The 26,795-nt window shown below is 47.5% G+C and overlaps 1 protein-coding gene across 1 annotated transcript in view; it reads right to left on the bottom strand.

The window, feature by feature from the left end:
- The window catches only part of TBC1D31 (TBC1 domain family member 31), a 578,066-nt gene that overhangs the window by 397,766 nt on the left and 153,505 nt on the right, over positions 1-26,795 (bottom strand). The window contains exon 7 of the mRNA XM_069220688.1: positions 13,496-13,696. Coding sequence (XP_069076789.1) covers positions 13,496-13,696 — 201 coding nt within the window. The remainder of the gene's footprint in view (positions 1-13,495; positions 13,697-26,795) is intronic.

The following is a 26,795-nucleotide window of genomic DNA, read 5'->3' as shown; positions in this document are numbered from 1 at the left end:
ACCCAACTTTGAACCCTGTAAGTGTTTTACTTGCCTGTGAACTTAACATTTACTTACCTCCCCCAGGAACTGTTGATTTTTCCACAGTGTCCACTTTTAAAACAGCTTATTGCCATTTTCGCCAAAATTGTACATTGTGATTATTCAAAGTTCCTAAGATACCTGAGTGAAATACCTTTCATTTAAAGTATTGTTTGTAAATCTTGAACCTGTGGTTCTTAAAAATAAACTAAGAAAATATATTTTTCTATATAAAAACCTATTGGCCTGGAATTGTCTTTGAGTGTGTGTTCCTCATTTATTGCCTGTGTGTGTACAACAAATGCTTAACACTACCCTCTGATAAGCCTACTGCTCGACCACACTACCACAAAATAGAGCATTAGAATTATCTCTTCTTGCCACTATCTTACCTATAAGGGGAACCCTTGGACTCTGTGCACACTATTTCTTACTTTGAAATAGTATATACAGAGCCAACATCCTACAAGAGGTATGTGAGCATTATCCAGCGACCTGGAGGAGCACTCTTTACTTGAGGCCGAAAAATTCGGATTCTGACCAGGCCACAGAACTGAGACAGCCCTTATCTGTGCATTGGAGGAGCTACATATGAGAGTGGACAAATGCCAGGGGGTCTTCCTGGTGCTGCTTGACTTTTAGGCAATATTTGATACGGTCAACCACAAAATCCTCCTAAGAAGGTTAGAATGCTGTGGGTTAGGTGGGCCTGTTCTAAAATGATATGCTCCTATTTGCAGGATAGATGTCAGGCAGTGGCCTTGCCTCTTTACCACTCAGAATTCAAAGAAAATAAAACAAGGAGTTCCTGAGGGATCGGCCTTGAGCCCAATCCTATTCAATGTCTGTAAGAAATCATTTATCTCTCTCACTAAAAATCATAATATCTTGATTATTTATTATGTGGATGATACACAACTCACCTTATCTCTTTATCAGGAGGACGAGATCTCCTCTTTTCAACCTTACATACGTAACGTTACAGACTGGATTGATGTCAATTACCTAAAATTGAATGGGGATAAAACTGAGTTTCTCTGTTGTGCCCCAAATGTACAAGTTACTTACCTTCGGTAAAGACATATCTGGTAGAGACATATTCTAGTTGCAGATTCCTTACCTTAGAATTTCCCCCAGGCGTCAGACTGGATCTGGAGATTTTTCTTCGATCAATACCCTTGCGCATCGGTAGGTGACGTCGGTCAACTCCGCGGGCGTCGTGGTCACAGTGATGACGTCGGGAGTAGTACATAGACGCTGCCCTCGCGCAGTGCCGTCAGTTTCTTTTAACGACTTTCCACGCCACAGCACAGAGCCCCTAAGAACACTGAGATTGTGCACCAGAGTTAAGGACCTTAAAGGGGGAATCCCTGTCCCTAGAAATCAGTTTGCAAGAAGGGAGGATGGGTGGGCGGTAAGGAATCTGCAACTAGAATATGTCTCTACCAGATATGTTGTTACCAAAGGTAAGTAACTTGTACATCTAATATAGACTTCTAGTTGCAGATTCTTTACCTTAGAATAGATACCCAAGCAATGCCATCCTCGGTGGTGGGCTGTGAACTAAGATCGTACTAGGACGTCCTACAGGACAGAACAACCAAATTAGCCGCCCCGACTGACCTGACTGTCCAGACAGTAGTGCTTAGCAAACGTGCGCAGGGACTCCCACGTAGCTGCATGGCAGATATCCAGGACAGGAACTTCGCGTGTTAACGCAGTGGAAGCAGCAGTTGCTCTGGTGGATCGACCCCTCAGGAGGTTGCTTCTTAGCCAGAGCGTAGCACATTTTGATGCAAAGAAGCACCTATCGAGAGATGGTAAGCTTATGCACCGCTTTCCCTTTTTTCGCACCCACATACCGAACAAAGAGTTGATCATCCAGCTGGAAATCTTTAGTACGATTGAGGTAGAACACCAACTCTCTTTTTGGGTCCAGACGGTGGAGTCTCTCCTCCTCATGGGAAGGATGTTGGGGTGCGTAGAAAGTAGGCAGAGTGATAGACTGACCTACATGAAAGGGTGTAACCACCTTAGGAAGGAAAGAAGCCTTAGTGCACAACACAATTTTATCTGGGTGCACAGACAAGTATGGAGGCTTTGAGGAAAGGGCCTGAAGCTCACTCACCCTGCGAGCAGAGGTGATTGCAACAAGAAAGACAGTTTTGAAGGTGAGGAGCTGCAAGGGACAATTATGCTTTGGCTCAAAGGGACTACACATCAAATAAGTAAGTACAAGATTGAGGTCCCACTGAGGCATGATAAATGGAGTGGGAGGAAATAAATGGGAGAGTCCCTTTTTGAATCTACTCACAATAGGAGATTTAAAGAGTGAGGGCTGATCAGGTAGCCTAAGAAAGGCCGAAATGGCAGATACATACCCTTTATGGGTCCCCAAAGTAGAGTCCTACTGGGCCAAAGAAAGAATTAACAAAAGAACCTCAGACAGAGGAGCGGACAGGGGATCAACAGATTTGTTTGTACACCATGCCACAAATGTATTCCAACAACAGGCATATACAGTTTTGGCTGATGGACGCCTGGCTGCCATGATAACATCGCAGACTTCGGGTGGAAGGGCAAAAGCTGTCAACTGTCGCCGCTCAATCTCCACGCATGAAGGCGGAGGTTGGACAGGTTCAGGTGAAGAACCGTCCCCTGTTGCTGGGACAGAAGATCTGCCCAAAGAGGCATTCTGAGTGGAGGATCGATGGACATGCTCAATAGCTCTGGGTACCATACCCAGTCCGGAGCCAGCAAGATGATTTGGAGCCAGTCATTCCTGATTTTCTTGAGAACTCTGGGCAGAAGAGGGTAAGGCGGAAAGGAGGCCGGAGTTCCACTTGAGACTAAAAGCGTCTCTGAGCGAGTGCCGCCTTGGAAACTCCAACGCGCGAAACAGTTGACATTGCGCGTTCTCTGTAGAGGCGAACAGATCTAACAAAGGCTCTCCCTACTGCCGAAAGAGACCTTGCACCACCTCCGGATGGAGACGCCATTCGTGATCGACTGTGCATCGACGTCTGAGTTTGTCCGCTCTGGCGTTGAGGGAGCCAGCCAGATGTTGAACCATCAGGGCAATTCCCTGATGTCCTAGCCATGTCCAGAGGCGTAGTGCCTCCTGACAAAGGGTCCAGGACCCTACTCCGCCCTGTTTGTGGAGTACCACAGGGCCTTAAATATTGTCCGTGAACACCTGCACCACTTTCCTTTGAGAGAGGGAAGGAATGCTTTCAACGCAAGCCTGTTCGCCCAGAGCTCCAGAAGATTGATATGGAGCCCAGACTCCGCCGGAGACCAGAGTCCTCTGATCTACGCCTCCCCCATGTGGCCACCCCAACCCAGAAGTGACGCATCTGTCACTATAGAGAGATCTGATTGGGGAAGGGATCTGCTGTGGACCCAATGTGGATTCGAAAGCCACCACTGCAGATCTTTCCCAGTCCCCTCCGAGATCTGGACCATGTCGGAGAGATTCCCCTGATGCTGCACCCAACGGAACTTCAGGTCCCACTGCAGAGCCTGCATATGCCATCTGTTACTAGCAGGATGCAGGAGGCCATGAGGCCCAGCAGCCTCAGAGTCAGTCTCACCGAAACCCAAGACCAAGGCTGAAAGATCGGAATCATAGCCTGAATGTCGTGGACTTGCTTTTTGGGAGGATAAGTCCGAAACTGCACTGTGTCCAGAACCGCTCCAATGAAAGGGAGCATCTGAGAGGGAGTCAGGTGTGACTTCGGCACATTTATAGTGACCCCCAGCATGTGCAGGAGGTTTGCCATAGTCTGAAGGTGGGAGACAACATTCTGGGGTGAGTCCACCTTCAACAGCCATTCGTCGAGTTAGGGGACGACTGAAGCCCCTAAACTGCGCAGATGAGCTGCAACCACCGCCATCACTTTCCTGAACACCCGAGGGGCGCTGGTAAGGCCGAAGGGGAGCACGGTAAACTGAAAGTGTTCGTGACCTACCACGAATCGTAGGTAAAGTCTGTGGGCAGGCAGAATAGGGATGTGGAAATAAGCATCCTGGAAGTCCAACGCTACCATCCAGTCTCATAGGTTCAAGGCAGACAGAACCTGAGCCAGGGTGAGCATACTGAATTTCTCCTTCTTGAGGAAGTAGTTTAGGTCCCACAGGTCTAGGATAGGATGTAAGCCCTTGTCCATTTTTGGTATCAGAATGTAGCGGGAATAACAACCACAACCTTCTCTATAGTTCCTTTGGCCAAGAGAGCTGCGACTTCCTGGCGGAAAAGCGCCAAATGATCCTCTGGAAGGTGACTGAAGGATGGTGGCATTGTTGGTGGAGCAGATTCGAAAGGGAGGGAGTAGCCCTTTCGAACTATCTGCAAAACCCACCTGTCCGTGGTGATGTATTCCCAGTGGGGCAGGTGATGGCCAATCCTGCCACCAACTGGACGGGAGTGAGGGGACGGACTAGGAGGGCTTGGAGGCTGCAGCGGGCGTGCGTGCGATAGTCCTATTCACAGGAGCCCCTATGTTGCGTTTGGATCAGGTACCCAAAAGAACATCAGTGAGGGCTTCATTAAACGGCAAAAGGTGTTCTGAATAGAAGCCCCAGGCTGGAGCACCTCTGTCAGGAGATTTGACCTGACCTCAACGGTGGGAAGCTCGAGACCAAGGTCCTCAGCCGCCCAACTGACCACCATACTATAAGTTGCTCCCTCCGCTGTAGCCACGGTAGGAGGAGACAGCATGTCAGCGTAAGGAGAAGAATCCAGAGCACTGGCTTCGTCCAATTCCTGGCCCAGTCCATAGAAGGGTCATCCTGGTATTCATAAGGGTCCAAGGACCCCTCCAATTCCTCCCTATACTCATACGAAAAAGGGTCTGAATCCGACCTCGGGCAAATAGGCCCCATCGAAGTCGAAGGTGGCGTCTGCCGACGCCACTCCGACTTAAAGTCTTTGGGGATAAGAATTGGGTCGTCGATGATAGTGGCCACTACCGACTTCGGGAGCGTTGACAAACGACCAGGCGCCGGGGAAGGTCTCAAGGGTGCGACCAGCGCTGGTGCGGATCCACGAGTGGATCAGAGGTAACCTTGGTGGCTGGAGCCGGTGTCGCAGGCGTGGAACTCGAAGGCCCCTCAGCCGAACCCCTTGGGCCCGAAGGCACGGTACAGGAGTCGGACCGCCCAAAGATGAGGCGCATGGCCTCATAAAACTCTTTAAGCTGGGCGGGGGTCACTCTGGCACCGGGAAAGTCAGGAAAGCGCAGAGCCGACCCAGACGCAGGCTCCGATGACAGAGGCCTTGTGCGTGGACACTCCTCCTGCGTCGCATCGGCCGAGCGACGGGGAGAAGTCAGAGAACGATGAGACTTATTCGACTTCTTCTTCTTACCTTGACCCTTGGATTTTGAAGAAGACGAGTGGGGATGACTCCGGGCCGGCACTCGGAGCATGACTTCGGGGCGTGGTCGTGCTCGAGACACCAAAGACAAACCCGATGAGGATCCGTCACCGACAATGTACGATGACAGTCCTCGCACGGCTTGAACCCGGTCTTCGGGGACATCCTCGATGCATCAAATGTTCACAGAAAAACTCGACAAAACGGTCGAATTCAGCCAAAAAATAGCCAGGGTAGATCTTCCTCAGATCAGCGCTTGGCGAGGAAAGAAAAGAACTGACGTCATTTTGCGAGGGCGGCATCTGTGTACTACTACTAACGCCATCACGGGGACCACGACACCCGTGGAGTCGCCCAACGCCACTTAACGACGCGCAAGGGTATTACTCGAAAAGAAATCTCCGGATCCAGTCTGACGCTTGGGGGAAATTCTAAGGTAAGGAATCTGCAACTAAAAGTCTCTATCAGATAATGGACTTTTACAATTGACCCCTAATTTCTGGCAGCTGCCTGCAGAGACTGAAATGAAGACTTCTGATGCTGTGCAGAATTTAGGTGTTATGTTTGATACCCATCTCTTATTAGAAAAGCAAATGTCGAAGGTGGCTGGCGCCGGTTTCTCTTTATTGGGAAGCCTCAAAGATATTCTCGGTTCTGCCAACATCCACTACAGCACAATCACCAAGAGCATTATACAAGGATGGCTGGATTATTGTAATACCATCCTTCTGGGGGCACCTGATTATTTGATCAAGAGACTCCAAAAAGTTAAATCAGCTGCTGCTAAGTGGGCACTGAGTTTACCCCGCAGATCCTCTGTCACAAATGACCTCAAGGAATTACATTGGCTCCTAATAGATAAGAGGATATTTTACAAAAGCAATGTGTCTGGTGTTCAAGGCACGTCAGGGAAAAGGTCTGGTAATTTTGCAAAATAAATTTCAGAGATATGTACCAAGCAGATCTTTGCGCTCTGCTTCTGCTAATTTGGTGTGTCAGCCGAGATCTCGAACAGCTCAGCTGAGAGGACGAGCATTCTCTTTCAAAGCTGCTCAGCTGTGGAATGCATTGCCAAGCTCACTGAGAGCACAACCGGAACTGTTAAAGTTCAGAAAAGCCTTGAAGACATCCCTGTTTCCTAAGTAGATGTTTGTTGTGGATACTTACTACTTCCCCTGTACTCCTTTTTTATAGCCTTGCAGTCATTTTAGCCCCAAGATAGCAGTTACGGTCACAGTGCGCTTTATAAATGCCATAAATAAAATCTTGCGGCCACCAAGGGTCCCATAGAGGATCACATATTGGCCCTCTGGATTCACTATATGATTTTTGTGCTGGAATTGCACTCCTGAGGCTACCCAGGTAAGCGCCCCTCGGGTATAGTCAGATTATGAAGTAGCAGAAATGTACCCCCTTAACGTTTACGCAAGCTAGGAATACAGTTCCCCCTACGCATTGTTCCCTGAAGGAATACAATGGCCACCTTGTATTGTCTTAAGTAAGCATGCACACACCTGCGTTTCTCATAGTGAACTATTCCTCTGACATTAGAAGTGATACATTTTGTCACAGGAACAGACATGTTTCATGAAGCTCAGAATCCCATCATCCCGTCTTCCATAGTTGTCCACAATCACACACCCCATACACTGATCTGACAAGCCCTTTCTGTAGGCACAGGTTACAAAAAAGCAGCGCTATACCCCAAACAACATCTCAACTGGGAGTTCTATACTCTTCCCTGTATCCCCACTAACCCTTGGGCAGAGCTGCCAAACCACCCCATCCAAACTCAGACAAGATAGAAGTCAACAATCACCACCCCATACTACAACTTTAAAAATCAAGTAAGAAAAAACACCTTAAAACAGTACCTCAAACCAAACACCCTTTTCAAACTAGTGCTTTGCAACAGGTTAGGTCTTCGGGGAAGGTGCGAGGCCAAATCAGTCAAGCCCCCTCCCTGTGTCTACCAGCCTCTAAGGTGTAGGCACCCCTGCCAGCATGCCCAGAAACATGAAAGAGAAGAAAAGAAGAAAGATAGATAGAAAAGAAACCACATCACCAATACGTGGCAAGAATCAAATAGTTCCCAGTACCTCATAGGGCCAGTTCCATTATATCATCTCACCCCAGCCCCACTGGACCCCCTGCAGGTCCGCAGCAGTGAGGAGCAGAGGGAAAGCGCCACAGTGAGGTCCAGGTCCATGAGCTCCACGCCCAACTGGGCCTAAGCCCCAGGCAAGCCATCTCCGTCCAGTTCCTGATCGCCCTGTATGCCCTGAGAAATCACCTCTGAGTCAGAGGCCATGTCTGTGACCCGCAGAGTGCCATTAGGGAAGACCAGGATTTTTTCTGTCTATCTGCGGTCCTCTTGACTTTTCCACTAACCACGTAGCCGCTGGGGCATGTTGCCTGGCTCTGCGTCGATCGGTCGAGATGAGTCTGCCAGGGACCATTCCTGGGAAGATCTGCCCCCCTTCGAGTCTAGCCAGTCTCTGGCATCTCCGGCTGTGGAAAAAAAAAAAAAACCTTCTCCTGCACCCTCAGTTTCGCCGGGAACATAAGGCTATCTTTCAGTTTGAGCGGACTCTTAACTGACAAAAAAGTCTTCCTCTGCTCTTGCACCCTCTCAGTGTGCAGTCAGGGTATTTGGAGATAGGATGGCTTCAAACATTAAGGGGCCTCTTATGCTGGTAGTCAAAGGATAGCATCCCTGTTGCATAAGTTGAACAACCGTGCAATATTTGCCCTAGAAGGAGCCCTGGGTCTCGGAGGCGGGGTGAGGGCCCTAGGTGCATGTACAATCGTGAAAAAGTTGGAGAGTCTCTTTGGCATCAGGACTGTAATAATCCAGTACTGGCCCTCCACTATCTCCGGGAAAACCACAAATCATAAATTGTTCCTGCGGGATTCCCCTCAGAGCACTCAATTCTATCATCCAGGTGAGTTAGTTATTGTTGTAGGCGGATTATAGTGTCACGGAGAGTGCTGACTTCCTGCTGTAAGGTGTTCACATTGTGTTCTGTAGTGGTCACTCGCTCGGTTACCTTGCACAAATCAGTACGGAATAGGTTAACGTCTATAGCAACAGAGTCAATCTTGTGGGTCAGCTCATCACAGGATTTATGAATTACCATTATTAGGTCCACCAAAAAAAAGACCCCGCCCCAACCTGTTTCTCAGTACCAGGAGCTGGAGCCCCAGCCTTGTCCTGTCCCTCAAGGGGGGCTCTCTGTGTATAGATGAGTATCTTGTTTACCTGAGCCGGCCTGGTACCATTATCTTTCCCCATGGCAGAAACAACAGAGTCTACCCCAGCCCAAAGAGCTAGAGTATATATGCCTCAGCGTCAAGTTCTGGGCGGTCACCGCCACAGGATCTTCCAGGATGGCCCCTGAGTAATAGGCCTCTCAGAACCACTGCGTGATGAAGGGGGCCCAGGCTCTTCAAAGGGTATCTCAGTCTCAAATAGAGGGTGACCTACCCCTCACAGTTGGCCCACCCAGCCAGCCCCAAAGCCCAGGGCCAAGGGTGTCACAGGGCCTGCTGCTGGTCCTGCCAGGGGCCGCATCACCCAGAGGAAGGGTCAACTGTACAGAGGAATGGGACCACAGCCCCCCCGGTGAGTCTTTTCAGGAGCAGGTCCCCCCAGTGCAAACCAGTCCTCGTCTCAGATACGCTAGGCGCACTTCATAACCCCACCTCCGGGGAGAGCCAAGCAACTCGTCTTCTCTGGTCTAAGTATAATGCAGGGCACTCAGTCAATTTAGACCTCACAACCTCAAGCCAGGCTCAGCCAGTCGTCCATGGGCCCCACCGAACAAGGGCCTCCCACCAATGGTCAGTCCTTCGTTGCCAGTGATCGGGGTGCTTCCCACACCCCTACTCACAGTATGAGCATTACAGTAGCAACTACCGGGAACAGCGGAAGCACATGGACACAGCCATCACTAGCTCCTCCGCACCTCACATCAACTGAGGGCACGCATCCAGGGGGTCACATTGCGGCTGTGAGTAAGGAATCTTTGGGCCATTAGGAGTGCTTCAGGTGGTTCCACTGTTGCACATTTGTAGTGGCCTTCTCCCGTCACAGGTGCTAAAACAGCGCAGACGCCACACCTCCTTTAGGCGGTCCTCGCTGACAGTCCGTCATACCCGAGGGCAGACCCCAGTTGACATCGCACCTCGCAGAGAGCCCACCTCCGCCCCAGACAATACAGCAGCCAGCTTCCGGGCCACAGCACAGGACAAAGCCACCCATTTGTTAGCTCCACAGGGCTTCTCACTTGGAGGCCGCCTCACCATCCGTCCAGCCCAGCTTGGAAAGGCAGCACCGCTGGGAAGAACAGCAGTCAAGGGCCTCACCACTTCACCTCTGGGCTGTATGGGGTCCTGTCCAGCAGGAATGCATGTTTTCCAGGGCGGAGGGCTCCAGGAATGACCTTCACCCACCTTCCAGAGCTACACCACCGCAGGGGGCTAAAATGGCAACCACCCGCTCTCACAGGGCAGCAGCAACTTTCACCAAGTGGCTCAGAATCCCTTTAAGGAGCCCTCAGTGGTGGAAGGGGGGGGGGGCACGATGTAGAGTCACATTGCCTGGGTGTTGTTCCTCTTAGGACAGCTCAGGATATGGGCAGGATTTGTTAGACGCCGGCAGCAGCGTTAAGTAGGCATCTAATCGGCCATCTTGTCTGGCCACACCCCCATTGTGTTACCTTATTATATTTAATAAGTCCTAACTTTTGTTCTGGAACAAGTCATATTTTAAGTCACAATTCTGAAAATGCCACTTTTGGAAAGTTGGCATTTTCTTGTCCTAACCATTTGGTGCCTGCTGCCTGCTTCCTGGGTCACATGACTAGGTGTAGTTTGCAGTTGGCCTTTCTGTATTCCACCCAGACAGTATCACAATAGAAGGTCTGGGGTGTTGGCCAGATGGGCCATCCTGAATTCATTGGGGAGTGGGGAGATGTCATCTACCACACTTACACACCAAAGGCACTGGCCAGGCACCCTCACAAAGAACTTCACACTAGCCTATTGTGACGTCAAACAGACTGGTACCAGGACAAGGCGGAAAGAAATTTTAGACACTTCTGTAAGGGGAAAACTACAGAAGCTTCACCCACTTTAAATGGGCCACTATGTATAAAAAACAGGACCCTCACATCCACTCTTCAGTGCAGTCCTGGACCTGAGGATACTACAGAAGAAGGCCCATCCTGCTGCCAGAGTTTTGCCCTGCTGCCAGAGGACTGTCCTGCTGTCTGAGAAGGAAGACTGGCCCTGCACCCTTCATCCCAGGCTACCCAAGTGACCCCAAAGGCTAGTTAGCTAGTCTCCTGGTATGATGTATAGGGACGCACAACATGCTCCAGAGCTCTCCCTGTAACTGCTCAAATAATCTGCTGTACTGGACCTGTCTGACCCCTGCTGGCATTTGCTGGAGTGAGCTACTGAACCCCATGAGGTGCCTCGCAGGTCCAGGATCCTTAGTGTGGCATCAGTTGAGCTTGTCCTAAAATAAATGGAGAAATCCCAAAGTTCTGGGCTCTTTGCGACGGGCCTGGTCACATCAAGATCTTGCTGCCCACGCAAACCTCTGGTGAACCCAACTCTTCACACTACAATGACTGCCAGCGACAACCAGCAATCCAAGATCTACACTTCATACTACAACATCGACAGCCTGCTATGACCGCCAACACGAATGTAAGTCTGCGACGATCAGCTTGCTCTTCATGCTAGAGCAGCGACCATTCATGATGCTCTCCCTGCTCCTTGCAGCCTCCTCCAACATGAACAGAACTATTTGCGCTGGACTTTAGAAGGTAACTCTTTCAGTGGGACTAACCTGGTCCATGTATCCAGCCCATGCTTCATCATGGTCAGCCTGAACTCTCCCCCAGTCGCACATGATCAGATAACTGAGAGTGGTGCTTTTAGGAGACATACTTTTTGTGAACCTTTGAAACTGCACATTTAAGTTGCTACTGATTTATAAGTTAGTGGTTTTGGTGTCAAATAATTTATTACATTTTGCTCTTTTTTTCTAAATTAGTGTGACATTTTCTTTTGCTCTGTTTTATTTTTATTACTGTTTGTGTGCTATATGAATATTTACACATTGCCTCTAAGTTAAGACTGATTGCTTTTGTGCCAAGCTACCAGCAGGCTCAGCACAGGTTAATTTATTAACTTGTTGTGGTTCATCCTGACCAGGATTGTGGCTGTTGCTGAGAAGGGCTCACAGCCCCCTCAACCAGCAACCCAATTTCTCACAAGCTTGTAAACGTCCTGGAAGACTATGACACCAATATGCTTGTAAAGTGCTCACTGCTATTGGATATCCACTGAGTAGCCTGACACAAACAAATCACACACTTGAGGTAGTATGGGGTTTCTTCCTTACAAGTGACACTATGGGGGTTATTACAACTTTGGAGGAGGTGTTAATCCGTCCCAAAAGTGACGGTAAAGTGACGGATATACCACCAGCCGTATTACGAGTTCCATAGGATATAATGGACTCGTAATACGGCTGGTGGTATATCCGTCACTTTACTGTCACTTTTGGGACGGATTAACACCTCCTCCAAAGTTGTAATAACCCCCTATATCTCTTGTTCAAGCACACCCAAAGACAACACCTTCTCATCTCTACTACAGTTGCTTTAAAGCAGAACTTGCTGATTTCACTGTTGAGGAGATGCATGCCTCTTCATACGCTGGCCAACATATTGTTATTTCTCTTATATGACAATTCCCTAGTGCTTCAAATGGCTGTGTTTCTCTGATCCACCCCCAAACACCCACCCCTTCTCTTCTCTTTTTCCGTGCTTGTATATATAGAGGTATTGCGGATGAGTCTTTCTGTTTGTTTCTAAGAGACACTCTTGTTCTGGCTGCTTTCACCCCTCCCAGGACCCAGATGTTATCTTGTTTATTATCTCCTTTATTGTCTGCACTGCTGCAAAAGAAACAAAAGAGCTGTGAGAAATCTAGAATCCCAACATTGCTCTACTGATATACCTTGATAATACAGAGCCCCATGAAACCTGGGAAGATTGGTTTGTCTGCTAAGGATAATGAGACACTCTTTGAGAGAGTGGGTGAAGGCAGATGATAACTGTGCACCCACGGAAGTGAAAAAGCAGACTGAAGTAGTTAAAAATATATGTAAAATATATGAATTAAGTACATTCCCCTCTTTCCTGAAATGTCTGACATCTAAAAACTCATCCCATAGTATATTTTGGTCTCCATGGTCTAGGGAAAGCAGGCAATACCAATTAGTGAGAAGAGGCTGGCATTGCAGAACATAAAACAGGCATTGTACGCAATAAAGCATGCATGCAATGTCTGTTTCGGCAGTAGGAATGCCAACTGTGCTCTTCTTGAAGCGTCTCAGGCACAGACATATAAACAAAGATGCTACACAGATAAAATACAAGAATATGGAGGTGAAATCTAAAACACAAAGATCGCAGGTTCCACGTCCACTTTAAAGGAAGGCCATTGGAGGTTTTAGTTTCCATTGCTTGATGGAAAAACAAAACTATAAATGCACATTAAACTTTCAGATGGATTAAGCGCATGCCTCACAAGAGATGTAAAGGTGCATGGTCATCAGTAGGGATGGAGACCAACCTGTATTATGAGTCAGAGATGCAATCATTTGGCTTTCGTAGGTCAGAATACCCAAGTTGGGGTCTAGACTGAGCCAATGCAGCTAACCCTGGAAGGTTAAATAAACACTGGATGTAAAATCTGACACTCATTTCAAGAATTACCTAGCTAGAATTTCAGCAATAGTAGCTGTCCAGAAGAAACATGGGGACACGAAAAAGAAGATGGAACCACGAAGCAGGCCCTTTAAGTTTAGTGGAATCCATTGATTTAGAGTTCAATTTCTAGAGGAACATTTCACCATTACCTTGTGTTGTTCCCAACATGAACAAGTCAGACAATAGATTGCCAGACATACGTACATAAATATTAAAAGCAGCACAATTTACATTTTACAACATATCTGCATGTCAAATAAACACAAAAAAACTAAACAGAGGTTGCTGTTGTGTTATAATGTACCTTATTTATATCTTGGGTCAATGCCTGCACATTGTATATGTTCAGGCTACCATCTTCCATTACAGAAGCAATGTATCGCCCGTTGGGACTAATTGCTGATGTGCTGATCCCCTCATCATGGCTGCCAATAGCAAAAGTTATCTTGTACGTTTCAATGTTGATAAAGCGCATTATACCATCTTGACTTAATACTCCAAGAATCTAAAACATAAATCAGATATTTGCAATTAATTATAATCAAGCATAAAAGAACATGAAGGTTGTGTTTTGCACCTTGAAATTAGGAAGTTATTTGATCAATATTAACAACTCTACGGCTCAGTCTTTCCAAAAAAGTGGATCAAATATAAAATATTTTAAATATACTAAATGGCGGAAATATGCACTATTTTAGGCACTGTGAGGCTGTCAACAGACATCTAAAAGAGATAACCAATAGTAGCACTGAGGTGAATGTGCATTAAACCCATCATGTATTACTTTGTGGAAGTGGGTGAAAATGAAGAAAAAGTGAATTATTTGTTACCAATGTATTCCATAAGATAGGATTTTGTGGAAGGCTGTCAGAAGACGTCATTATCAAGAAGCATTAGTAATAATCAGAATCTGGTTATTCCACCAAAGGGGGAGTGGCAGGAAATCAGGAAAAGACTGCACAACGTACCTATCTAAACAGTATCTCCCAAAGACCATGGCAGCCAGCATCAACAGGGGACAAGCAAAGTCCCAACTGATCCAATAGTTTTAGATAAGGAAACCTTACCCACTCTTTTGTGGCATACTTCATCATCTGTAACCTTACCTCATCCTGATAAGGTGGTACTACCTGGACAGACTTCCCCTCCTTCTGGAGAAGTTCTGGATATTAACACTGGATAGGTAAATAGATCCAGATGCTTAAATGACCTTACAGATAAGCGGAAACGTTTTTTCATTAAGTGTAGGAAAGTAGCCTCTTTCTAGCTTGGTTACCCTTACTTTTGGCCTGTTTGTCAGTGTGTTTGACTGTGCCTACTGGGGCCTACTGGGATCTACTGGAATCTACTGGAATCCTGCTAATCAGGACCCCAGTAGTTATGCTTTCTCCCTTAAATTATGGTTGTTGCATACTGGTAACCCACTATTTCACCCACAATTTTCATACTGCTACCCCCTTATAAGTCCCTAGTATATAGTACTTAGGTACCCAGGGCATTGGGGTTCCAGGGGATCCCTATGGACTGCAGCATATCTTTTGCCACCCATAGGGAGCCCATGCAAAGACTTCTACAGGACTGCCATTGTAGCATGTGTGAAAAGGTGCATGCACCCTTTCACTGCCATTTACACTGCACCAGGTCACTAATAAGACACCCCTATAGCAGGCCCTCCAGCCCTGAGGGCAAGGCGCAGAGTACCTGTGTGTGAGGGCACCCCTGCACTAGCAGAGTTGCCTTCAAGACCTCAAGGACCATTTTCCCAGACTGTGTGAGTGCGGGGATGACATTTTACGCGTGTACTGGACAAAGGTCAATACCTATGTCTAGCTACATATTGGTAACGCCAAACATAGGCATGTTCTTTATCAAACATGTTGGAATCATACCCAAAGGCTTTTGCAAGCATTGGTTGTATGATTCCATGCACTCTAGGCGCTCCTTAAGATGGCCCCCAGTATTGCCATTCCAGCCTTCAAGCAGCTCAAGCCCAGGAAAGCAGAACAAAGGATTTTCTTTCGGCGAGGGGTGTTACACCCTCGCCCTTTGGAAATAGGTGTTACAGGCTTGGGAGGGGTAGCCTCCCCAAGCCACTGGAAATGCTTTGAAGGGCACATTTGGTGCCCTCCTTGTATAATTCAGTCTACACTGGCTCAGGGAATCCCAGTCCCTGCTCCGGCGCAAAACTGGACAAAGAAAACGGGAGTAACAACTCCCCTGTCTATCACCATCCCAGGGGTGATGGTGCTCAGAGCTCCTCCAGAGGGTCCCTGGGTTTTGCCATCTTGGGTTTCAAGTTGGCAGGGTACTCTGGGAGCAGCTGAGTGCTCAGGGCCAGCAGGTGAAGTCAGAGCCCTCCCCTGATAGGCACTTACCTGTTGAGCTCACCAATCTCCTTTTCAGGGCTATTTAGGGTCTCTCTCTTGGGTGGTACTTCAGATTCGGATTGCAAGACTCCAGTAGGAATCCTCTGAATCTTTTATTTCACCATCTCACTGAAGAAACTGCATCTGGACCCTCTAGGCACTCTCCAACCTGCAACAAAGAAGCAAAGACGACATCTGCAACATTGCATCTTTAGCTCTTCCAGCAACTGCAACTGTTTACCGGTTGTGAATCCTCAGAGGACAGCATGTCTTCAGCCTGCACCAGAAGAACGAAGGAATCTCCCTTGGAGTGAAGTAGTCACTCCCATGCTGCAGCAGGCACCTCTCTGCAACGACGACCGGCGGTGTGGGTCCCCTTTCCTGACGAGCTGCGAGGGTCCTGCCTCACAGGAGGTAAGAGCTTGCCTTCCCATGCAAGACAGTACCCCCATGTACCGTATGTTTTGCAGTTGCCAAGGTTTGTTGGCATCCTTCTACGAAGTTCTTTGTGCACCGTGCAGCTCCAGCCCCCAACACTCTATCCTGCGATGCACAGCTTCCTGCATGGTTCTCAGGCAGTGTGGGAGCCTTTGTTGTAGTGCTGCGTGGGCCTTCTTTTGTATCTTCTTTGACCCATGCAGTGGGACTCCTGTGCGCGCTTCCTGGTCTTCTGAGGGCTCTCTGAGTTGCTGAGAGCCCCCTCTGACTCCTCCCTCTTGGGTAGAGTCCACCAGGTCTCTCCTGGTCTCGGGCAGCACCATTTTTCGCTAACCGCAAGCTTTGCGCGTGCCAAGTCTTATTGGTGGAATCCAGCGGAATACACTGCCATTATCAGCCATGGGGACAGTAGAAGAGAATATTTCTACCATGGTGACTGAACATGGTGCAAAGTTTGCTATGTTTGCTACCCTTAAAGACGTTCAAAACACTAAAACTCCTGATATCATTGGTATGGGGTAACGGAGCACAGCAAAGCTACCTTAGATATACAGCACACAAGCAAAATGGCCACAAATGAGGACAACTGGGAGACGTGTCTTTTGTGGGGAACATCAATGGCACCTTGGTGATTAAATTTTTGATGAGGGGCTCGCAGATCTATGACAAGTATGCCTGCAGCAGACAGTCTGCGCCTGGGAGATGATAGTCCCCAGAGTTATGAAGCACTCATTCTTTGCGAGGGATTTGGAACTGGGTGTTGCAATCCTTTAAGCATATGTGCACAGACATGGCACTCCCACTGTGGTATGAGGGAGGGTGTCACCTGTTGTGCAATCTACAGCCCAGGAAAAGACAGTTTTTCAGGTAGGCCAGGCTTGCTGGGACTACCAAAGAGATTTTCTTGAGATGCATTCACAGACAGAAACCAATCCTTAGTTTGGGCACGGGGGCACTTAGTGACCTGGCTCTAAAAAGCTTTACAAATGGTCCGGGTTTACACAGCTTTCAGAGCCAGAGCAGCCTAGGGAGACTAACTACACTGGAAGAGGGCTTGAGTGCTGATTAAGGGGGTTTATGGAAACACAAGGTTTAAGTTGATCCATTTCAACTGTATTTATCGCATGTACCTCAAACCTATTAGGGTGAGCAGAATCTATCCTGGACTTCTGGCAAGCTAGGGAACAATGATTACTCGAAGCAAGGAGAACACTTTACTAAGGGTAGACAACTGACGGTGTGCATAAAACACTAGAACATTACCATTGGCTAGAGGCTGATGGAGAGGCTAGAAACACTGTTGTGTTTTGTGGGATGAACCTCAACATGTAACACATCTGTATGTGCAAATTGGGTATCATATTGTCTTTTAACTATAACTGTATGACATGGCTATATTTGTCTTTTGTATTTTTTTTTTGTAAAATTCTTTAAAAGTTAAAAATAATTAATACAGTGGATTTCAAATGTTCTTTATGTTGGGATGATAGGGGAAGAGAATTATGAGACCAGATATGGAAATGTAGACTAGAAGAATAAATATAACAATGAGGAATCACATACCGAAGTTCAAGGAACTCAGCAAGTATATGCAGTTAACATTCTTATACTGATGATATAATGGCATATTCTGTTAAGAAATGGATATCTATGATAATACAACTCAACGTTGAGAAGAATGACAGGAGGCACAAGAGTGATATGTATAGCCAACTGTGAATGAAGTCGTCCTGTCAACTGACACATGGTTTTTCTGCTATGTGGCCACAAAGCCTCTTCTGTCTGTGGTGGATTGTAATAAACTACAGCAAGAAACTGATGTTTCCCTGGGGATCTATTAACAACTTTTGTGAGGACTGCAAGCAGCAGCAGAAACGTGCACCGAGAAAGAGGAGAAGAACCCACATATAAGACAGACCAAAAAGAAAAGCAGGCAACAGTTGGGGGCGCTGTGATTATTGTGCTTGGTGTGATTTTTGTTTTTTAATGAGCGACTGTAGTGTAGCAAGCTGTTCACCAACCGGTACATGAATTCTATGTCAGGACCGGAGATTCCGATTATGCTTCTCTTTCTTCACTCCTTATTTTCAGCAACCAATCAAATAAACTTTTTTCAAATACTACATATCCCATGAACACCCAAAAGTCACATGTCCAACCATAGAGCCCATAGCCCTATATAGCCATTATACTGCAATACAGCATCCTCTTTCTTTGCTGCTTCACAGCCAGTTAAGTACACTCCTTTTGTTTTCATATTAATGTTACTTGTGTGGGAGAGTTCCTTTTCGCTTGCCGGTTATAGCAGTATATGTGAAGTTTTATTGTAGTCGCTGACAGGCTGCGCGAGCATGCGATTGTCCTTTTGCTTTGCCGCGCGTCCTGTCAGATATTCCTTCAGCGCGTTCATGTGTTTGCGGCACGTTCGGAAAGCAGTTTATGGACTGTGCATCAGATAGTGTTTTTGCCACATTTCCTTAGGGAGCACATAACCTTCCAGCGGGGCGGTGTGCCGATCGCGCTTTCAATTGTGTAGTGGGAGAGAGAAAATGCGAACAACGCAGCTTTCTACTGCACTGTCCTCTGTCTATTCCTCTGAAGGGCAGCCCGCATGCACGTACACTCTGTCATTTTGACGCCATCGGACAGTGTGAGCAAATTTGAATGCAGTGAGATGCAGTTTCTTTCTCGTGCCACAGCCCTTCAATATCATGCTCCCATTGACACCCTGAGAGGAAAATAACTTCCCCAAGTTTGGAAAATTTGGCATAGGCTCTGCCTAGAGTTGTGAGCAGGTCCTCCCTCCATGCTTCAATGATTATAACTCTGCTTTAGGCAGTGATTTGACCTGCTTGGGGGTCTGTTGGTTGTTTACTCCCCATGATTCTCCCAGATAGGTGAATTATTACAAATTTGACTGGGCACACTGACACACTTTCCCTCTCAAGGCCATTAATGCTGCGTTGCAGTCAAGAGGAATATTTTTATGATGATCCCACAGGATCCTTGGAACAGAATCTGATGGAAGCACTGAATGCTGGAGTGCGTCATACAGTTAATGAAGCCCTAGTGCGTGCCATTGAGCCCTTGAAGCTCCACTTATGTCGTTTTGTAAAGCAACAGGGTTGGATACCCTCAACCCCACTAACAATTGAGGGCGGTGATGGGATCGCACCAGACAAGCTTAGCTCTAAAACTACTAAGGGCCCCCATGCTGAGAGGTTAGATAAATTAGCTATATCTCGGACCAAAGAACATGCTTACAGTGCACTCCAAATGACCACTCTTCGACTCACAGGCCAGTTGACGCCGATTCTTCCTCCTCTCAGGGCTCTAGGCAGGGAGACAGCCCTGGCCCGAGCAAATGGAAGTGGAAACACACCGTGGCGCAAACTGTAAACAACCAAAGGTACTTACATTTGATCTAGGGGACATCAAACACACAAGGTGTACGATATTAGTTTCCCCACAAGAAGTAGCGGAGTATGGACAATCACATATCTGCCAGCAAGAGGTTGCTGGACCCCAGTTTGAGTTTTGTTTTTACCCCACCTGTTTTGCTTTGCGCACTGCATCAGTGCTGTGCTCTCGCACGCTCTCTCTATGACTGGCTACTTATGTCACCACAGATCGCGCTTGCGCCGCAGCCTGTAATAAGGTTAGTTGCTGCCCAAATGTGTTTTCTTGTAAGCGCTTCTGCACTGGTTTTGGGAGTTGCCTGGCTCCTGTCCCTTTCGAGCACCATCTTAGTAGAGCACTTGCCCCTGCTTTTATCATTTTATGCGTTACCTTTCTCCTAATCTATGTTTCCTTACTTTTGCGTTACCAGTATTGCACACTTTGCAGTGGAGCCTGTAATCTGTGATTGGGGTTGCTGGACCCCAGTTTGAATTTTGTTCTGCTTTGGGCGCTGCATCAGTGATGTGCTCTGGCACACCCTCGGACACGCCCTCTCTATGACAGGCTACTTAAGTCACCACAGAGCATGGCCGCACAGCATGTGATAAGGTTAGTTGCCACTCAAATGTGTTCCTTGTAAGCGCCTTGGTGCTGGTTTTGGGAGTTGGCTGGCTCCTGTCCCTGTCTGGCACCATCTTAGTAGAGGGCTAGCCCCGGTTTTTACCATTTTATGTGTTACCGTTCTCCTAATTTATGTTGCCTTACTTTTGCGTTAACAGTTGCAGGGGAGCCTGTGATCTGTGATTGATGTTGCTGGACACCAGTTTCAATTTTGGTTTACCCCCACCTGTTTTGCTTTGTGCACTGCATCAGCGATGTGCTCTGGTATGCCCTTGGACACGCCCTCTCTATGATGGGCTGTCTGAGTCACCACAGAGCACATCTGCACCAATGTTACCCGAAAGGTGCACCAAAGGCAAGCCCGTCTACACCCATCCACGCCTGGATCAAGCCCAGGGCCCGCCCCCCTGGTTGGTTGAATCCTCATACTATGGGGATACAGAGTTGCTCTAAGGGCGATCTGCTGGCTCAAAACCTCCAGGTAAAGCCCACATCTGCCAAAAACCTAGCCTCACAAATTCTGACCCTTTCTGGGACTTTTGCCAGGAATGCAATACTAGAATTCCTCATACTGATTTCTCTATAGAAGCATCCCCCAAAACAGTTATGCGCCAGGTCCCAATAGACAAGTCATCCACCACCAGTTTTAGGGCTAAGTGTGTGCTAATTAATGCAAGGTCACTGGTTAAGCACCACTTCAAATTCGCCGAACTTCTGGACACATATCAGCCTGACCTGGCTTTTGGCACTGAAACCTGGACAGATCAGGTCTCAGTTGTTTAATGGCCTCCTTTTTATTGACCACCATGGCCTAGAACAGCCTTTAGCCAAGCCTTCTGGTCTCTTTTAGAATCCTCTCAGTCAAAATCAGAATTCACATTATTAGGTGATTTTAACTTTTATTTGGAGGATCGGTCTGACCTTGACAGTGAAATTCTAGCAGATATCCTCCTAGGAATAGGTTTTGAACAGCATGTGCTTGGTTCCATCCATTCAGCAGGTCACACTCTGGATGGCATATTTTCAAACAATCCTGACATGTCTAACCCAGTTTTACTCGCCTTAACCTGGCCAGACCATAGTGCAGTTTTATGGGAAATCATGCTTATGGGTAATAATACTCCCGACAACGTTTTAGGAAAACCAGAATTATCACATGCTTGGCATTTGGTTCACGCTCCAGATCTGAAGGAAATCCTTGCCGAGACACAGCAAGATGAAATTAGCGATATCAAATCAATGTTGATTACCTACTCTACTTGGCTAAATAGCGCAGTTCACATGGAAGAAGTCCATCTCTTGAGAGACATCCTACAAGAAGGAGACTGGATGGTTCAGCTGGACCTAAAGGGCACCTACCTGACCACTCTTTTTTTTTTCATTTTTACTGACGTTTCCTCCAATTCCATTGGCAAGACGTTTATTACGAATTCAGAGTCCTTCCTTTCAGCCCCTCCTCTGCCCTATGCTGTTTCACAAAGATCATGAAGCCAGTAGTGGAATCTATCAGAGCTTGGAGGGGTGGGGTTCGTCTTATTTGTCTGGACAACATCATCATCAAGGCCCAAGGTCCCCAGCTAGCCATAAAACATTTTGAGTGGACGATTCTCCTCCTTCAGGACTTCAGATATATAATCAACACTCAGAAATCAATCTTGAGTCCATCTCACTGCTTGGAATTCCTAGGTTTTCAGGTGGACTCCACATCAGCCCAATTGATCCTTCCTCCACAAAAAGTCAGGAACATCAAGAAGGAGTTGAGATCAGTCTTTATCAGACACTGTATTATGAGGTCCACAGCTCATCCACAGGGGTTGTTGGCCTCATCGATACAAGCTATTTTCCCAGGTCCCCTTCGTTATTGCGCTCTTCAATGGCTAAAAATCCAACATCTCCGCAATGGCCTGTCCTACTCAGAACAGATCATTCTTTTGGAGGAAGCCAACACGGAAATCTCCTGATAGTTAGACCACATGGAGGACAAACAGCAGAGCGATATATGGCTCGACCACGGAGGTGATTATAGAGACCTATGCCAGCCGTTGGGGTGTCCACTGCGGCCCGATCTCCACAGGGTGGAGGGAGGGGCGGCGTTGCTGTTCCAAGACAGAGCTGAATCTCCACATCAATTGCCTGGAACTCCAGGTGGAGTTTTTATCCAGGGAAGTCAAATTGTTGCATACTTCTTCGCACGGACAAAGGCAGAACCAAACCATGACTATTTGCGCAGATAGCCAAAGATTTTTGGCACTTTTGTCTTCAGAATCACGTATCAGAAATGGTGGAATATCTCACAGGCCAATGCAATATAATTATAATTATAATTACGGATTGGCATTCACAACATCTTCGAGACTTCAGCGACTGGAAAGTTCACCCAAAGTTCTTCCATGCGATTCACCAACATTGGGTTCCATCAGAGATAGACTTATTCGCACCTCAACTGTCAAATTCCAATATATATTTCAGTTGGTGTCCAGATTCAGGTGCACGAGCCACAGATGCTTTTCCCCAGGATTGGACCCCCTTCCTGGGTTACGCCTTTCCACCTTATGTGATTCCCAGGGTGCTGGCACAGCTGCAATGCCAGAAAGCAGAGATGGTCTTAGTGGCTCCACTGAGGAGAGCCCAACCGTGGTTTCCAGTGCATCTGGAATTAGTATGTGTTTACCCAATTCTACTCCTGTGGCTGTGGAACATCCTTCTGGACCTAGGGGACCTTCCACATCTGCTGTTCCAATCAGGTCATCTCTCACTCGTGGCCTGGAAGGTTTCAGGGAAAGATGGAGTCTCTCTCTCTCTGGCCTTTTGCAAAGAGCTAATGATTACATTAGTCAAGCCTTGTCTTCAGGAACACACAAGAGATATGCTTCAGCATAGAGATGCTGGTGTAGTTGGTGTAGTGAAAAGAGTGCAGAATAGCTGTACGTTTTTTTTATCCTCGCTAGTCCCTTCGGTCAATGAACAATTTTAGGTCAGCTATTTCAGTGGGTCATTTACCAATAGATGGCAGACTGGTTGAAGAACACCCTCTGGTGTGCAAGATATTAAGAGAGATTCGGATGGTAAAACCTCCTCAGCCGAAATATTCGGTTTTATGGGATGTTAATAGTCTTGAGATTCTTAGATTCTTGGGCAGACAACAGATATCTTGCTAGAAAACAGTTATCAGCCAAACTGGCCAAGCTACTATGTCTCATTTCCTGTAAACGAGTGTCAGATGTGAGAGCATTAGACCTGGTGGGATGAATTTTCTCCCCCAAGGGAGTTTCATTTTCCAGACCGGCTATATGTAATTCCAGGTCACTATCTTACCCAGCCTTTCCGGATAATCTTAAACTTTGTGTGGTGCAATGGAGTAAAGCATATGAGGCAAGTGCTGCTGAATTTCATACAAATATGAGAGGCCAATTATTGTTTGTGCTGCAGAAACCATATCCCCCAGTAACAACTGCTACTTTAGCGAGATGGATGCGCTGGCTCTTAGCGGAAGCAAGTATTGACATTACTGTTTTTCTGGCAGAGGAACAATGGCATTCTGGCATCTTTTGTGTTAAGGTCTCTTTCAGATGATATTTTAAAAGCAGCAGACTGGTCATCGGAGTCTATGTTTAAGGCTTTTTATGACAACCCCATGGTAGACGTTGCTTCTATGGTGGTAGCTCAGCCTTACACAAACATAATCAGAGCCTACGTGTAGGGCAATGCCTCCCTTGGCATGGTTACCCCAGTGGTTCCCAACCTGTGGTCTGGGGATCCCTGGGGGTCTGCGAAGGCTTCTCAGGGGGTCCGCAAATGCTTTGAAAATTAAATAATATTAACAGATTAGGTCCCAGGCTTTCAGTTATAACTCACTGGGGGTCCCTGGGTTCCAGTAATGATAAAGTGGGGGTCCATAGAGATCAAGAGGTTGGGAACCACTGCCCTAACGTTTTGCCTTTTGTTGATGCCAGTTATGACTGAAAGTGTGCTGTGATCCTGCTAACCAGACCCCAGCACCTTTGTTCTTTCTCTAAACTGTACTTTTGTTCCCACAATTGGCACAGCCCTGCACACAGATAAGTCCCTTGTAACTGGTACTGGTACCCCCTGGTACCAAGGGCCCTGTGGCCAGGGAAGGTTTCTAAGGGCTGCAGCATGTATTATGCCACCTGGGGACCCCTCTCTCAGGACATGCACAAAGCCTCACAGCTTGTGTGTGCTGGTGCAGAGAAAATGACTAAGTCGACATGGCACTCCCTTCAGAGTGCCATGCCAACCTCACACTGCCTGTGGCATAGGTAAGTCACCCCTCTAGCAGGCCTTACAGCCCTACGGCAGCGTGCACTATACCACAGGTGAGGGCACAGTTGCATGAGCATTATGCCCCTACAGTGTCTAAGCCAAACTCTAGACATTGTAAGTGCAGGGTAGCCATAAAGAGTATATGGTCTGGGAGTCTGTCAATTACGTAGTCCACAGTTCCATAATGGCTACACTGAAACTTCTCAGCACAATAAATCCACGCTGATCCCAGTGTGGGATTTATTGAAAAATGCACACAGAGGGCATCTTGGAGATGCCCCCTGAATAACAGTCCGACTCCTAGTGTTAGGCTGACCAGTTTCTGCCAACCTGCCACAACCAGACGAGTTTCTGGTTACATGGGGTGAGTGCCTTTGTCACTCTGTGGCCAGGAACAAAGCCTGCACTGGGTGGAGGTGCTTCTCACCTCCCCCTGCAGGAACTGTAACACCTGGCAGTGAGCCTCAAAGGCTCATACCTCTTGTTACAGCACCCCAGGGCATCCCAGCAAGTGGAGATGCCAGCCCCCACTTTTGGTGGGAAGTCCAGAGGAGTGACCTACCAGTCAGGACAGCCCTTAAGGTGCCCTGAGCTGAGGTGACCCCTGCCTTTAGAAATCCTCCATCTTGGTTTTGGAAGATTCCCTCAATAGGAATAGGGATGTGCCCCCCTGCCCTCAGGGAGGAGGCAAAAAGAGGGTGTAGCCACCCTCAAGGACAGTAGCCATTGGCTACTGCCCCCCAGACCTAAACACACCCATAAATTTAGTATTTAGGGGCGACCCTGAACCCAGGAAATCAGACTCCTGCAACAAGAAGGACTGCTGACCTGAAAGCCCAGCAGAGATGATGGAGATGACAACTGACTTGGCCCCAGCCCTACCGGCCTGTCTCCAGACTCAAAGAACCTTCACAGCGACGCATCCAGTGGGACCAGCGACCTCTGAGGACTCAGAGGACTGACCTTCCCCTGAAGGACCAAGAACCTCCTGAGGACAACGGCTCTGTCCAGAAACAGCAACAAAATTGCAACAAAGAAGCAACTTTAAAGAGACTCACACTTCATGCCAGAAGGGTGAGTCTTCACACTCTGCACCCTACGCCCCCGGGTTGAGTCCAGGACAACCAACACCGCAGAGAGGACTCCCAGGTGACTCCAATGACGTGGACACCCTGAGTAGACCTCCCTGCACCCCTACGGCGACACCTGCATAGAGGATCCAGAGGCTTCCCCTGACAATAAAGGGACCTGATGCCTAGACTGCATCCACAGCCCCCAGGACCGAGAGGAACCACCTACCAGTGCAGGAGTGACCAGCAGGCGGCCCTCATCCTAGCCCAGTCGGTGGCTGGCCCGAGAAGCCGCCGTGTCCTGCCTGCATCGCCAGAGTAACCCCCGGGTCCCTCCACTGTTTTCAATAGCAAACCCTACGCCTACTTTGCACACTGCACCTGACAGCCCCTGTGCCGCTAAGGGTGTATTTTGTGTGCATGTGTGTGTGTGTGTGTGTGTGTCCCAGTGCTTTACAAAAACCCCCTGGTCTGCTCCCCGAGGATGCAGGTACTTACCTGCTAGCAGACTGGAACCGGAGCACCCCTGTTCTCCATAGGCGCCTATGTGTTGTGGGCCCTCCTTTGACCTCTGCACCTGACCGGCCCTGTGTTGCTGGTGTAGTGACTTTGGGGTTGCCTTGAACCCCCAACGGTGGGCTGCCTATGCCCAGGAGACTGACTGTGCAAGTGCTTTACTTACCTGAAAAACTAACCAATACTTTCCTCCGCCAGGAACTGTTGATTGCTGCAGTGTCCACTTTTAAAGTAGCTATCTGCCATTTTAACCAAAACTGTGTGTAATACTGTTTTAAATCAAAGTTATATACTTACCTGTGTGAAGTACCTTGCATTTTATGTACTTACCTAAAATCTTGAATCTTCTGGTTCTAAAATAAATTAAGAAAATATATTTTTCTGTTTAAAAGCCTATTGGCCTGGAGTTAAGTTTTTGAGTGTGTTCCTCATTTATTGCCTGTGTGTGTACAACAAATGCTTAAAACTACCCTCTGATAAGCCTACTGCTCGACCACACTACCACAAAATAGAACATTAGTATTATCTAATTTTGCCTCTATCAACCTCTAAGGGGAACCCTTGGACTCTGTGCACACTATCAGCCAACTTCCTACACTCCGGGCCTGACACAGAATAAAAAATATTCTAGCAGTCGCAACCAGAATTTTCAATTCTATTAAGGACACATAGGCTATGCATATCCCACCCATATATATAATTGCATACAATTTGTATCTGTTTAAGATTTGTATATGATGTAGGATTTTTCCCCACCCTTAGAAGAATTTGTTTATGATATTTGACTATATTAGATCAGTGTTTACCTGTTACTTCTTTTCGGAAAACAACGAGAAATTAGTTGGTGCATGTAATCGTTACAAGTTTATGGAAGTGGCCCATGTGCGTGTCTTGGCGAATTATGAGAGGA

The sequence above is a fragment of the Pleurodeles waltl genome, chromosome 2_2 (genome assembly GCF_031143425.1).
Source record: "Pleurodeles waltl isolate 20211129_DDA chromosome 2_2, aPleWal1.hap1.20221129, whole genome shotgun sequence".
Lineage (NCBI taxonomy): Eukaryota > Metazoa > Chordata > Amphibia > Caudata > Salamandridae > Pleurodeles > Pleurodeles waltl.
This window is presented reverse-complemented; position numbering and strand designations above follow the sequence as displayed.